The sequence below is a fragment of the Montipora capricornis genome, chromosome 14 (genome assembly GCF_036669925.1).
Source record: "Montipora capricornis isolate CH-2021 chromosome 14, ASM3666992v2, whole genome shotgun sequence".
NCBI classification, from domain to species: Eukaryota; Metazoa; Cnidaria; class Anthozoa; order Scleractinia; family Acroporidae; genus Montipora; species Montipora capricornis.
Genome location: NC_090896.1, coordinates 4,090,853 through 4,106,639, shown reverse-complemented (window position 1 = coordinate 4,106,639; position 15,787 = coordinate 4,090,853). Strand labels below are relative to the sequence as shown.

At 39.5% G+C, this 15,787-nt stretch overlaps 2 protein-coding genes across 2 annotated transcripts in view; one reads left to right on the top strand and one right to left on the bottom strand.

The window, feature by feature from the left end:
* Positions 1-836: 836 nt before the first annotated feature.
* LOC138032347 (uncharacterized) lies at positions 837-6,470 on the top strand. Its single transcript, XM_068880006.1, has 3 exons — positions 837-1,035; positions 3,624-4,073; positions 5,740-6,470. Exons 1-3 carry the CDS (start codon positions 957-959, stop codon positions 6,006-6,008), a joined length of 798 nt encoding a protein of 265 aa, XP_068736107.1. The 5' UTR covers positions 837-956; the 3' UTR covers positions 6,009-6,470.
* Positions 6,471-10,699: 4,229 nt separating this feature from the next.
* The window catches only part of LOC138032812 (E3 ubiquitin-protein ligase MIB2-like), a 40,819-nt gene continuing 35,731 nt past the window's right edge, over positions 10,700-15,787 (bottom strand). Inside the window, exons 18-19 of the mRNA XM_068880533.1 lie at positions 14,626-14,691; positions 10,700-13,890 (exon numbers count right to left, since the gene is read on the bottom strand). Coding sequence (XP_068736634.1) covers positions 13,649-13,890; positions 14,626-14,691 — 308 coding nt within the window. The 3' untranslated portion in view covers positions 10,700-13,648. The remainder of the gene's footprint in view (positions 13,891-14,625; positions 14,692-15,787) is intronic.

Below are 15,787 nucleotides of genomic sequence, written 5' to 3'. Positions count from 1 at the left end.
TATTTGTTTGTCCCTGCAAAAAATTGCATAAGCATTGTTTTTGTTTTCCCTAGGGACTTATAATGGTCCCAAGAGAAACTGGAAACCATGCTGATGCAAAACTGATTTTGGAGGAACAAAAAAAAAGTATTATGGTATTATGGTATTATCCAATAGTTTTCGATTTAAAATAAAGTGTACGGATCATCAGTTCCTTCTTCCCGTTTGGAGAATAGGGCGGGGAAAAGTGTACGGATACATGAATGATATTACTTAATGTTCCAAAGGAAATGAGAAACGTCGGCTTTGTGTGGATTGTAATATCAATCAATTGGAAATGATTTGCGATAAAATTGGTTATTATAAAATTCATTCAAAAAACATTATATGAAATAAGTAAGGAAAAGCCTTTGTCTCGAAAACAAGACTTAAAACTCCATTATGACTCAAAGTTTCAATCTTACTGAGAGATTTGCTGTGTACATTCATGAAAAAGTACTGTACATCAAATCTATTCGCACCTGCGCGAAAAAAAAAAACAAACAAACGAAACGAACGTTTGTTTTATACGCTGATGCGGCATAAAGACAACTTATATTTGGGTCATACAGTGCGATAATCCAGAGATAATAGAAAGAAAGACTTTGGGGGCATGACAATAACAAAATTAGGAAGATTTCTTTCCTATAGACGCAAAATATTTGGTGGCTTGTTTGTGATCATTTTTTACGCTCTTGTTAATTGGCAATTTTCATTCGACGATTACAAAAGCTATTTTCCGATTGGCTGCCATAAAATAAACGCAATCAAAATGCTTACAATTTTATGTGTCGCATCCTGTTCGTGCCGGAGAGAATACCGAGCTTTTGAAATCTGTTCATTTTTCGAGAGAAATGTGAATTTTATGCAAATAAAGTTGTATTTTTTCCTCCTTCGGAAGAGAAGTATGGCTGCAGATTGAGGCAACGCTTTTAAAAATGTCCATTCCTCTGGGAACGATCTGGGTCGTGTTTGTAATAGGAAGTTGTCACTCCTCTCCGAGTTGCAGCGATAAAGGTAAAACATAATCTTAATCACTAAATTTATTGGAAAATGTTTTAGGGTCTTGTACCATCTCATGTCCACGATAACTTTTAAACAAGTGAATGACTTCAGTTTAAACTTCTACATTCATCAGTATACAACTATTATGAATTGCCTAAACTATCAAAATAACAGTGAAACCTTGAAAAAAATTGCGTGTGTCTAAGTCTTTTTTACTCTTCTATGACGATGTTATCAATTTGTGTCAACGAGTTTACAGACTTTCAAGTGGTTTCCGACACGAGACCGTCGTGTGAATTAATGTACGAATTTACTCATGTAAGCTGTCCTATATTTAAGCCAAACTCGTGTATTTCAAAACCCGAATGCAGGTTTTAAAGGTTCGTTAAAATTTTACGATTTTGTGTCAAGATTAAGCTTTTGTCTTTTTCTTCCTTCCTCAAAAAATAATGAGATTGATAACTTCAACAGCGTTCTGAGATCTTCAATAATTATATTTTATGCACCGTGTTTAATTCAGTATCCATTTTAAAATTGAACGAGACAATGTTTAACGAAAGGAAAAGATTCCTGACGTTCATTCGTAAGACATGTTGAAAACAAATAAGTCAGTAGAAAAATATTGAAAGAGGAATGACAGGCGACCGAAGGAAATAAATCACCTCATTCAAGGTAGATAATTTGAAGGCATTGGCAGAAGTACTTCTTTCTTCTTTGTCGTCATTTTAAGCTCAAAGAAAATTAAAAGCAGTGAATGTACTTCGAAATGATTGGCTTAAATCTGATACACGCTCTAATATCCTCTCATTTAATAAGGTCATGAATTTTCGGGATAAAATAAAAGGAGCGCCTCGTACAGTTTCAGCAGCCTCTAGAATCAGAGGAACTTGGTTTCTTAAAGTACTTTTCTAGCTATCTACCTTGTTTACCTCGATTTATGAATCACCTTGTGTAGTCAATTTTGCAGGTGTCCGCCTTCTAACAGAGGGGACAAGTTCTCCAACCTACTTTACGTTAAGGGTACAGGTTTCTTTTTGAAGGTTCCTTTCAAATTTCAAACTCATTGTGCGATGTCCAGGTTCATTATCAATATATATATTATCAATATCAAGCTAGTTCCGAGGAGGTCCTTCGGTAATTTGGATAAATCTACGTTTTCAGCATTCACAACTGACGATGGATTTAAATTTTCAGTTAACCTTCTTGCTAAATCTTCGTCTTCCGGCCGCAAAAACTCAGGCAAAAGGCGTTTAAGTGCGCCCACGATCCCATGAAGCCGCTGAAACAATATGGCGCCTATTAAACGCGGTGATCGAAGTATCGAAGTACATTTTGTGCTATTAATTAACAGAGTGTGACACCGATTTTCTTGTAGTATTTCGACATTATTTTACTGGACAAAGAAAGGTGAATCGTGTTCTAGCTACCAGTTCCAAGCGATTTCATCATACTAAAGATTCAAATACAGAAGTTGTCTGCTGTTTATCCTGGGTTATCAGACAAAACGTGATTCGCCAGCTGGCGACCAGTTTTGAAAATCTAGTTGCCAGCGATCATTTTTTGGTCGCTTAATTTGGCGACCAGTGAGTCGCAACACCAGGGAAGCCGCCGCACTTTACATTTTCCTGAAGAAGGTTAGCGGAGTAACAGAAACGTCCAAGTTATTCATCTTTTTTTAGCCAGAGTCAACTTTTACGATATTTTATCTCACTTTATTACTAGTAAACCATTACTTTGAAACAAAGAATCAAGTCAAATCAAGAGTCAACATTCCGTCGACTAGAACTTAAATACAAAGATCTGAAAGTTATTTCTCCTTACTGGCTACCATACGTTACTTTTTATGTCAGTTATGGGAATTTGACGATATCTCCAGGTGATAATTTTTTTATTCTCGTCACCACTCTGCTTAAGAATGTATTGTGCTTGTGAAGAGAAAATTAAAATCAATCACTGTTGGGACTCAAAGGTCAAAAATCAAACATGCCATGATTTATCTGAATGAAGGAAACGCTAAGATTAAATTTTACGATTCCAGTGGAATAACAAATAGAACTACGCTCACCGGCTTTATTCTACAATTGCGCATGTCTTAACACAACTTATAACAAGGGTGGGGAGGGCGAGATTGGTTTAGTATCAATACGTAATCCCATGATTTTTCTCCTGCTATTTGGAATAAATAACCACTCGTAACCTTTTTCAAAGACTAGAAATTGCAGTCGCCCAAATTTTTTTCGTCTTTGAAAAAATTTACTCGAGCTCGTTTATTCCAATTGTATTCGAAATCATGCGAATACCTATACAAATTCAACGAAAAAATCTTTGTGCGTAGAGAGCTCGAGATATTTTTTAGTCACGGACAGCAACCAGAAGTGAACTTTCCGCATACCAGGACATTAGTGTCTCCCAGAGTTTTATCCTAATTATCTCTAACAGAGAAAAGATACTTAGCAATATAAATGTGGTTGCGTGAAGACAAGTTAAAAGAGAAAACAACTCACTTCCCGTTGCTTTCCGTGGTTCAAAAATGTCGCGTTCTTGAGCTCCAAATTATATCAATTTGGTGTCATTGTAATTAACCCATTTTTTACGCAAAGGCACTACCTCTTCCATCCAATTCAACGTTACCTGCGATGATTACCTTACCGTATACGTTGATGGCAAACTGTTAGGTGAAGGTAACACAGGCATAAAATCCAGAGGTTTTCGCCAATACGAAATCCAACCAGGGAGTCAGGTTGTTGCTCTAAAATGCAAAGGAGATCCACCACCTTGGGAGAAAGCAATTATTGGATCTTTTGGAAATGGTTTGGTCACGGATAATTCCTGGAAATGCACAAATAGTGTTTCGCTAGGCTGGAATATGAGAAATTATGAAGACGACAGCTGGCCAATGGCAGCGTCCTATGCACCTAATAGCGATCAAACATTTCCCTGGGGAGGATTCGACAGTATTGACAGCAATGCGCTGTGGATATGGACCAATGATAATGTTAATGATTTGGAGGTGTACTGTCGACTTAACATTGTACTTCCATGTACCAAAGGTAAGTTAAGAGTTCACAGTCAATTGATGGTTTTCATGTGATATCACGGCGGCCATGTTGATGTACAGAACAATGCTGTAAAATGTCTTTTGGGAATTTGACTCTATTATTATTCAAAAACTTGTGGGGCCATTTTCTTTTGTTTTGTACATCAACATGGCCGTCTCATCACGTGGATGCAAACTTAGCATTAATTCCTTGCAAGCAGTGCAAACTAATTCTTGGAACAAGAAAGCGAACGAAAATGAAACCAGTGAAAAAGACTGTCTGCTTATCTAACGATCCTTTTAATTTTCTGAAAACGTCATTCCATTCACCTCTTATAATTACGGGATATGACTTGACCCCGCGACCAGCTCCCAGCTGTCTTGATAGCTCAGTTGGTGGAGGTGTCCTGGGGTCTAGTTGGTCATGGGACATGGCTGAGTTAAGGAGGCTCGAAAAGGCTTCAGCACTTATATATAGAAGACTTTCTGTTTAAATCGAATAACGCTATGACACTGTATCACGTGTTAGTAATGTTATGGTACCAGATGAAACACCGATTAATTCCAAACAAGCTATGATCATTATTGTGATGTAATAAGTTACCTTGGCAACGGGAAAGCCCAGCAAAAACACCCTATATTTTGGATTTAGTTGCTCATATCTCTCGTCAAGTCTCGCTATCGTTTGGCCAACTAGCAACTCTCGATCACCCTCAAGAGTTTCAACTCTCGTCATCTCTCATCAACTCTCGCTCTCGTTTAGCCAGGGCTTTATTAAAAACACAAGAATCCTTTGTCGTTAAAGCCTGGTTTTCACTGGTGACGCAATCACAACCGCAAGCACAAGGATAATAACTAAATTATGCTTGTGAAAACGAAAGTCGACATAAGAATCAAAATCAACCACGGCAACCGCCATTTTGTTCAAATGCGCAGACGTAGGAAATCTGGAATGAGTGCCTTCTTCTGCGTTTTTAGGAGGCAGTATGGCCAAGTGGTTAGGGCGCTTGCCTTGAGATCCGGAGATCCCGGGTTCAAGACCCACTCTAACCACTCTTTGAATTTGATCCTGGTAGTCCCCGGTTCAACTTCCCAGCTGCACTTGCAGCTGTGCTTGCCGTTGTGATTATGCTTGCGTCCACGCCGTTTTCACGGTGAAATAAGCGCTGTTATACTTGCGTTTGTGCTTGCGTCGCTGGTGAAAACCAGGCTTAAGTGATCATTTGTCGCTCTTCTGTTGGCGTGCCTTTCATGTAGGAAAGCAGACGACTAACGGTTTCCCTCTTTTACTGCCTCCACCTGATTATCCGGAAAATTAAATACATAACACATATTTGATCAAAGTAACGCGATCACAACTCTAGAGGTTAGCAACGAACTCGTTTCGCTACAGTGATGGCAGCAAAAAATGAAACCGTTGGATGTTGGAATAATCCTGCGCAAATGAAAGGGTAGAGTCGAAGGTCATGAGAAGAATTCGCGTTCTACTTTGTTTCCCTTTGCAAGCAAATTCGAGTCAGCAGGTCGGTGTTTGGAGGTGGGAAAAAAACCAGAAAATCTACGTTAAAAATTCACGTGGCAAATACTCAGTATATCAGTAAGGTCTTGAGCAACCAATGAATGAGCAACTATCAGTCACTAATCAAATTTCAAAAACTACTTACTCTTACCATAAACAGTGCAATCAAGCTTCTTCCAGACAATGCAGCCTATCACAGACATTGCTTTAGAGGGATTTCTGCTTCGTCAAGTGAATGTGGCCAGCGATACAGAGTGCGGGTTTCGGTGCAGTCAGCACAGCGCATGCGTTTCATTTACAGCGCAGCAACTGGAGGGCCCTGGGCCTAGGATGTGTGAGCTTTACAACGCATCTGCTAAAAGTCATCCAAAAAGCCTTGTCAAAAGAAAAGGCTACAGGTATTACGAACGCGTTTATGTCTATTATTAACTGACAAGGCCACAGGGCGAACTTTCGAATATAGCATCGTTTCTTTAAGTCAAAGAAGTTGATGAATGGATCTGCTAATTCCCTTAAAACAATTAGAATTGCTTCGAAAAGAGCACGTTATCTGTTTACATTATTTGTACTCTTTAAAAATTCCAAAGAACAGTAGGAGAAGAAATTTTATTTCTTCAAACAAAAAAGTTCTATTGGCACATTTTAGGTAACCTCATTGGTATCAAAAGATATGCAATATATCAAACGTGAACTGATAAGGGTTTTTTGAATCGTTCGAATAATTTAAAGTTCTGCACTCATTATTCAGCTAAAAGTGATCAAGTAGTTTATACAGTTTATGCATGAAATGTTCTGTATAAAAGAGCGGGTTTTAGTGATTTTCTTCAGGAGTTTTTTTAATTCAACTAGCGTTTAAGTAAACTATAGCGAGAATAAAGGAAAGGTTAATTCGTCATGGGACCCACTTTTATCATCCGCTGCTTCACGTACTAGTATTAAACGGCAAGACAATTTGCCCTTCAAAACATAACTTTGAGCTACCTGAAGTGTTTCGCGATTGGTCCATCTTGTTCACGTCCTACGATGTGTGAACTACTACAACAACGGAGCTTAGGCGTGCAAAGCGCGCCAGCGAAGCGCCATTGTTAAGTTTTTCCGGGAAATCTATCCATACCATAAATTTTGGTTATGACGTCGGCGTACGCCCACGCGTGCAGACTGCCGGGGTGGAGGTTGGGAGGCAATTTTCCTTGCCGGGAAATCAAGTGGCAGCGTTGCATTTGGCAACCCGCGTTTTTCTGGCAGGAAATCATGTTAGTGAAGAGCAACGGGCTTTTTGTGTCAAATGGATGTCCAGTCGTGAAATGCTTTGTTTGACTGTGAAATTCCAGCCGAATTTAAGCGAATTTCTCTTTTAAGCTTGACTTTTTAATAGACCGATTCGGCTATCTCAATGTTGTACCCAATTCAGACCTTTTGTTCCAAGTATTTCCATATCATTTAAATGTGAATGCTTCATTGTCATGCAAATTCAAAACATAAAGAATCTTAACCCCGAGAGATTTGAATTGGGTACAACATTGAGTTAGCCGAATTGGTCTATTAGTAAGATTTTTGCTGTTGTTCTAACTGAAGAGAGAGGGTGTAAAGATTACCAGTCAAACCGTTTGACTGGTAATCCGACGTGACAGAAAATGTTGTGAAAGAGATGACTACGTATGTTATTTCAGTGTTAAGCCTGTTTTAAACGTCGCACTTCACATGTGCCGAATCTAATGCAAAGGAGAACAATCTATTGTTTTTGTTGATTTGCATTAGATTTGGCACATGTGAAATGCGACGCTTAAAACGGGCCTTAGTAGTTGATTAAAATCGTTGGGTATTGTTTGTGCACAAGGCTTCTTCGTTTACTGCTGGCAGCTCAGAGGTGTTTGATCATTGTAAACTGTATACACTAATGACGATTAATTTTGTACTTTATGCAGAAGCATAATTATTCAGTTCCATGCACACAATTTTGCTTTCTGGGGTTAGAAACGGGAGCTCCGCTTTTAGGCTTGGCTAAATCTTTATATTATAGCCTTGGTACGAACGACTTTGAAGTAAAAATAACGAAGGAAAGAATGACTGTTGTTTACTCACGTTGCCGTAAACACCCACCCCGCCAGCAAAGCCTTTCTTATCTCGACCAGAAAGAAAGGACTCTGCAGAAGTCGTGACAAGTCGTGCTTGAAGACAGTTTCAAACTCAGGCCAAGTCTCGATCGCACTACTAGACGCCATTTTGATTTTCGTACTGAAGCCTCGATTTTGACCTTCGCCTTGCCAAAAATATGATGCGCGCGCTGCCTAAACCGGTTTGACTAGCCCAGAAAGTTAAAGGGGCTAGGTCACGCTATTTTAAGTAATTTTGTTTAATTGTGTTAATTATGAGCTCTAAACGTCAAATTGGCAGAGCAAGAGGCTTTCATTTGCAAAATCACGGCCACATAACAACTGAGAATGATTTTCCAGCTTTGTAAATGACATTTTGATATCGACGGATATAAATTTGAAAAAAGGTGGGCCGACGTTTTTTCAAATTTACCCAAATTCAATCCATTTCAATCCTCTCCAGTTTTGTCCGTCCATGTCCCTTCTTGGCTTCCCTGTGTTTTGTTAGGGTTCTTCTATAGTTTTGAAAAGTTATTTTAATATTTTAGTTAATTCTATGACCATTCGATCAGTGCTGAATTTGCCTAAAATTGCGTGACCTAGCCCCTTTAAACTGCGGCGACTTAAAAGCCTTGACACAATTTCTGCAGAGGCTCTCTCGCTCGCCCTTTGATGATCATGAGTTTTAGAGAGGCTCTGCTTGCAGGGTATAAAACACTCCTTAAATTTGGACATTTTACGTTGTTGTTTTAAAGAGAAGAGGACCGAAATTTCTCAAATGCTTACAGCACTTTTATTAAACCAATGATTTCCGCGATGTTGTTTTGTCGAGAACTGGAGAGGAATGTGCTAAAATGCGTACCGCGCGTGCAGCACTCTTTTAACCAATCAAATTGTTTAGTGGCATTCTAAACTCCCCGCTTAAGAAAAGACAACGGTGACGGAAATGTCACAAATTTGCATACTTCATGAGCAAAAACAATCGGTGCTTTTCATCAGACGTCACGGCGGCGATGTTGATGTACAGAACAATGTTGTAAAATGTCTTTTGGGAATTTCACTCTATTATTATTCAAAAACTTGTGGAACCATTTTCTATTGTTTTGTACACCAACATGGGCGTCTCATCACGTGGATGCAAACCAAGAAGACATGAAATTTTCACGCTTTGTAACTGTTTGGATAGACTTTCATATACCGGACTAAAATGGCGGAGGACAAAACAAACATGGTTATTCCGATTGGGCCTTGCTAATTAGGTATTGTTATGTTCACTTTGTTCTTTTGTTTTATGAACATTAATTAAATCAGATCCGGTATATGAAAGACCAGCCAACTGTTTTGCACTTTAATATATTTTCAGTGCCGTTCCTTCAAAGTCAAAACGTTAATCTCTCCAATATTAAAGGGTAAATTATCCGATTCTTCGCTCACATTTTTCAACGTGAACCAGTTGGATTAATCACGAAATACTCAAGACGCTCGACGTTGTTCGAAGGGTGGTTAGCGCTATCTACTGGATAACTCAATTGGTTTCGCTAGTGTTCATCCACTACTGTGATTTATCCGGTAAATAGCGTTATCCACCCTTTGAACAATCGAGGCCTGCTGCTTCCCCATGTTGGTTAGGATCAAACAACAGATTCAATTACGTTTTAGCCTGCAGAGACAAGTCCACAACACCTGGAACTTACTTCAGGAACGAGGAATATTGAACGGGGTCTCCCTGTCTCAAGCTTCGAGGTTCCATTTTTGATACCACCAAAAAACCACACTTTATGCCACAAGGTCCTTTAAAACCCGTCCAAACAATCAAAATTATCGCATAAACCATTCTACAGTTCTGTGCTCAGTTACCAGGCCTTGAATAATAGCGAGGCTGGAGTTGACCTTGCTTTGACACAAACCTCGTGGCTTTTGTTATGTAAATCATGTTATTGCAATGCTAATGAATTTCTATTTACATAAGAAAAGCAATGAGGTTTGTGTCAAAGCAAGGTCAACTCCAGCCTCGCTTTTATTCAAAGGCCTGGTAACTGAGCACAAAACTGTAAATGGTCTATTATCAATATTTTACTTCCCACATGCCACGCAGCTGTGGCCATAAAGCAAAAAAACGTCCGTTTTACAGCAGTATAACAAGAAAAAAAGCTCTTTTTTTTCTCATCTCCTTTCTCGTATCTTTAATTTCTCTTTGTAACGCTTCTATCATGGCTAATTCTACGTTTTAAAATTTTATACACCTTTTTCCAAAATGACCACCATTTTCGGATTCTTTTGTTTCCTTGCAAATTGGCCCTTTTGGCCTCGCTTTCAGACCTAAAATTTAAAACAATATTTAACCCTGAACGACGCCAAAAGAGCCAATTTGTAATCAAACAAAAAATACTAAAATGGCGGCCATTTTGGAATAAGGTGTATACTCGCCATTTTAATCTCTGTACCTCGTTGCTTAAATCTCTATAAATAGGTTCCTCTTTTCAAAAACTGTTTGAAGGGATTTGGGCATAAGCAGAGCATCTGTTTTCACTTTCACTTAACCTTGTCTGTAAGATACTTAAGCAATAGAGGATTTTTTCCGCGTTTAAATAGCTTCATTTAAACACGAGGGGAATAGACCATTTTACAGTTGTAGCTAAGTTACCTGGCCTAAGAATTGAAGCGAGGCTGCCGGTTACCCTGTTTTGATACAAACCTCTGTGCTTTTGTAATGTTAATATGGACTAATTAGCATTACAACAACACAATTTACATGATAAAAGCAGTGAGGTCTGTATCAATGCAAGGTCACCGGCAGCCTCGCAGCCATTCATAGGCTAGGTCGCTGAGCAAAAAACTGTAAAATGGCCTATTGGGAGAATTCGAGATAGTGATGCAAACCCGAGACGCAGTCGAGGGTTTGCATAAATGTCGAGAGTTCTCCCAACTTCCCCGAGTGTTTAAATGAGGCTATGTAAACAAGGAAAAAGTCCTCTATTGCTTTTATAAAATATTTCTCAAAAATAATTCGACAAATGAAGAAAATGCTGGTTTTTTAACTTCTTTATTACAGGTTTTCTTCATACACGCTCATATTTCCTACCAGCCATTCAAAACGCGCGCCTGACAACACATAACCAATCAAAATTCGTGTGATGTCATAGCCGTGTTTACATAATCTCATCTAAACACAGCTATTGACCAATGAGAGTGCGCGTACTATCCTAATTATTTTATAAATAGAGTTACTCTTCACTGATGTACTTGAAGTATACAATTTCCTTGACCATTCACTATAACAAGGAAAAGCTGCTTGGTTTGGCGAGCTTATTCAGCTAATACCTTTCTCATCAATGAACCAAATTACAATCTATTGTCATAAAGACAGGACCGAGTTATCGTATTTATACATGATAATTTTAGAAAACCTAAACTTACATGTCTGAGAAATGCGCACATTTAACTGATTCAGCGTTTGTCAGAAAGCTGTGGTACATCAATCTAGAGGAAACTGCTGGTCATACCTGAACCATTCAGAGAAGTCTTACCGGTATTAGCTCTAAGTGACTTTGCATTACTCACCCATTTGTGAGAAAACGCAAGAGTTTCTAACCTAAAACCGCTTAAAATGTTGGTCGATTCTCAGCTAGACATGTTCGTAAAGGCTTCAAACTGCGAGAAGTTTCAAGGCCGAAAGGCCCTTCCTGTTTCAAACTCATCTTCCAATAAAAATTGAATTAAATTAAAAATATAAAATCATATTGTTTTAGGAGTTTTTCTCTCATCAGTCGCTTCGTTGACGAAGCTCTTTCACCTGTTTCTCCCGTGTAAGGTACTCGCCATAAGTCCCATTTTAGAGCGTGGGTGCTTCAAATCCACGTGATTTTGCGACACGTGGCTATTTTGCACGTCCGTTTGTTGACATGCATGAATTTTATAGGCCTATTTTGGTGCTGTAAATCTCCCGTGTTTTAATACAAATTTGTTCCTCGACATCAAATCTTCCATCTTTTCAGAAATAACCGGATGCTCTTCTTATTCATATAATGCACTCAAGTCCCAATCAAGTTACTATGGCAACCACATGTGCACGACGGATTCTTGGGTTGCACGTCACGCAAGTGAAAACATAAATCGCTTACCATTTAAGAAATTGAGTCAAGAAATGGAAATTTTATAGAAGTGGAATAAATAAACAACGGGTCCATGTCTCAGGGCTGTGCGATATTCCGTACTTGAGTTATTCGGCGAAATTTATTACTCAAATTTGTAGAGTTTAGTATGGAGGCGCCATGTTGGTGTACTGCCGAAGTACACCAACATGGCGGCCGGAAACCTATAGAAACATCTGGAATTTAGTTTGGCTGTATTAACACTTTCTGCTGTATAACGAGATAGCAAACATTCGTATAGACACGTCTCCTAGTATATTACCTGTTTAGGCCACAAAAACACGAGGGAAATCGATGTTTTTATGCAAATGGCATGTTTTTCGAAAGCCGTCAACATGTCACGCACTGTAAGAAACTCTGAAATTCAAACTGCTCTGTTTTCGAAACGAAGCACGGTACCGAGCTGAAAACATGCAAACAGATATATTTTTAAAACCTCTTGTAGCTGATCAAGATAAAAACTCAAAAAGCTCTTTAGTTTTGTATTTTAATTTTTGTGACGTCACGTGCATCCCAAGAATAGCGCTTAGACAACCAAGCCATCTTGACAAGGAGCTTAAATTAAGCAAGGACAACGATGAGGGCTACGAGAACGCTATAAAATGAACAAAAACAAAGGCGCTGCACGGCCTATACGCGCGTTTGACATTAATGTAAAATTCGTTTTCGTTCCCGTCCGTACAGCGACAAAATATGACCAAATTTGAGGTTATGCGAAGCACGTGAGCACGTGACGATAACTTTTCAATTTGCTCACCAAAACACCACACCGTTCATACCAACTTTATTCCTGGAATGTTGGCACATACTATCCATGCCGAACGACCTCGAATAAATACGAAATTAAAGTGTTTTCAATCACGCGATCAGTAAGTAACCTTGTTTTTTTCCATTGAAATATAAGTAAACGTTTTCACGATAATAGAGCTCAATTCCCGGAGGATTAGTTAGGAACACAATAATAGCCGCCGTTCCATTGTTTAGAAACACCATCATGGCCACCGTGACGTCTCGTCAAAACACTCGGTCTACCTCCCTCGACTAAGTACGTTGTATAAGGATTTGACGACCTTGAGGAAGCAGATTTGACGCTGTGGTGAGAAGAATAGAGACCTTTAGATTCTAGGACGAGGACGAGAACGAGTACGAGATTTGACTGCCCATTTTTAGCGAGAATAGTTAAAAGATTTATAACCGGGACGATTAATCTTACTCTTAGCAGTGTAGATTACTGGTAGCTGAGCCTTTTTCCTGATCTAAGAATGCCAAAACTGCTACGGTGTTGTTGAATTATTTTGACACGACAACATTTTTGCAAAACCACGTACTAAAATGACGTCGGTATCACGTTTTTCCCGCCAAAATGAAGCTGGTTTGCGCGCGTTCACTGTTGTTCTATGAGAAAATCTCGTACTCGTAGTCGTTCTCGTTTAAAATCTAAAGCTCTCTAACATCCGCCTTCTACCAACCGGATTCGACCCCCGGACTCAAGGTCGCATGTGAACTGAGTTTGTTGGTTCTCTACTCCGCTCCAAGACGTTTTTCTCCGGCTACTCCGGTTATTGCCCCTTTTCAAAAACCAATATTTGATTTGACTTGCTTAAATTTCATGTGAATTCATTTGATCTTACTGTCGCCATGCTTATTAGAACACTTTTGCTCATGTAGATTAGCTTGAGATTATAACAAAGTGATTATTATTATTATTATTATTATTTTACTAATATTATTAGAATAACGTAAAGTTATATTTTAAGATGACGTTCTCGTAGCCATATTCGTCGTCCTTGTTTAAGCCCACTGATGACGTTGATATCGACGATCATCACTGGTACATTTGTATTCTATTTTGAATCTCTACTCTGCAAATGTGACAGATTTGCAGTCTCTCAGAACATTGGTGGCAAGCTCCGTGGCCACATAAAAACACAACAGTTTTGTCTCTCTCCATGCATATACTACACTGTATCGTATCCTCTCGTTCTTGAAGGCGTGCCTCGAGACGTTGAATTTTCCTAGCCATGTCTGTCTCGTCCATTATCGTAGGACCACTGGCCGGGGCATTCTCTACAAATAAAATGATTGAAGACATCCGGTTAAGGAGGCTGAAGTCCGATATTTCATCCCGAAAAAAACCCAGTTTCCTTTTCTTACCGCGATTTTAGATACAGACTATTTCCCAATCCCATAATGCAATACGTTTTTTGGGGCTTCTTTACAATTAAAAAAATTCAAGTTATTTACAACCTCGTTTCCAGGGCTTTTCACCGCCCAGAGTGGGACGGGCTCTCGGCGGTGAAAAGCCCTGGGAACGAGGTTGTTATTTACTCTTGGGACAGTATCGTGCATGCTTCAGTCAACTGGATACATCCATTGTTTTAATGCAAATAACGCCTCAAAATGAACTGTATTATGGGATTTGCGAAAATAGCGATTTTTTTTTTAAGTCGAATATATGCCGATACAGCCAGACATAAGATTCTAGTCCGAGCTGTATGGAATTTACAATGCTTCTCCAAAGGCTTGCCTCATAATAGCCACATTATTGTAGTGACACTCAGCTCTACCAGAGAAACGGCGGAACTGTTGCCTGGGAGAGAAGCTTCCCCCTCCCCTCCCCCACATTATTGGTGAGGGGGGAGTGTCGGGGAGAATCACCAGAATTACACTTCCAAGCCTCGAGGGTTCTCCTAGATTTCCACCTTTCGAAGCCCCCACCATAAAAATACGCTCCATCGTTGAGACAAAACTGAACGAAAACATCAGTAACTAACAAAAAAGGGCAAAAAACAAACAACGTACCCGCTGTTGCTTTCTGTTGAATCTGCGAATTGCATTTTAAGCAACGCTTTAACTTCAGAGAACAAACTGCAAAGAAAAGAAGAGAAACGTCAATTATTGCTACAGTAAGAAACGTTCGACGACCATTGGGAGATCAGCGAATCTGAATTTTTTAGAACAATACGTTATTCACCATCTTTTCACGAGAAGTTTAATTTAAGCGTTTTAACCATGAATTTTTTGGGCTTTGTTTACTACAGAAACAGAAACATTTTACCATTAAAATACCCAAAGTTTTCGATAATCACCTCTGGAGGTGAACCAAAGTTATCGCAAGAGTCCTTTTATATGCTAACAAGTTTGCTAAGAAAGGAAAGTGCCCGCCTCTGAGTAGATAAACCTGACGACCATTGTACCATAAATGATGCCCCCCCCCCTTCCTTTTTAAAGCAAGGGGGGAGCAAGGGATGCGCAGTAGTAAGAGCACTCACTTCCCACCACTCTCGTCACCACAGCCTTGGATCGACCCAAGGCTCTGGGAAACTCTATGCAGGAGAAGATGCGCCGTAGTGTTCTTACAGCCAAAAACTGGCTATTTGAACCTTACGGCGCCTGCTCACTCCTCGCGCTAACATGAATGCACCAATTAGAGACGCTTTTGATTGTTCTTCACGAAAACCAATGAGAAGACACTTTGTTTCAGGGTTCCCCACAGCTCTTCTCTCGCTCAGTCAAGAGAAGAGCTCTGGAGTCGAGATTGACTTCCCACCAATGTGACCCGGGTTCAATTCCCAGATTCGGCGTCATATGTGGGTTGAGTTCGTTGGTTCTCTACTCTGCTCCGAGAGGGTTTTCTCCGGGTACTGCGGTTTTCCGCTCTCCTCAAAACAACCAACGTTTCACGTGATTTGCGTTGATTTCAATTTACAGTGTCCCCAATTAGCAGTGTCCCAGAGCTGAAAAAATTGACACTCAAAAATTCGTTCATCATTCTTGTGAGCACCCTTTGAAGAAAACACCAGACCAGAGTGTCGAAATATAGACCTCTTTCATAATGGCGACCAAATAAAATATTCTCTTGTTTTAATGCTAGTAAGCCTTTCTAGCCTCACTACGATTTCATTTAAAATGAGGGCAGTAGGTCTAATTTACATAAATACATAACAATGTCAAAGTGGTCGCC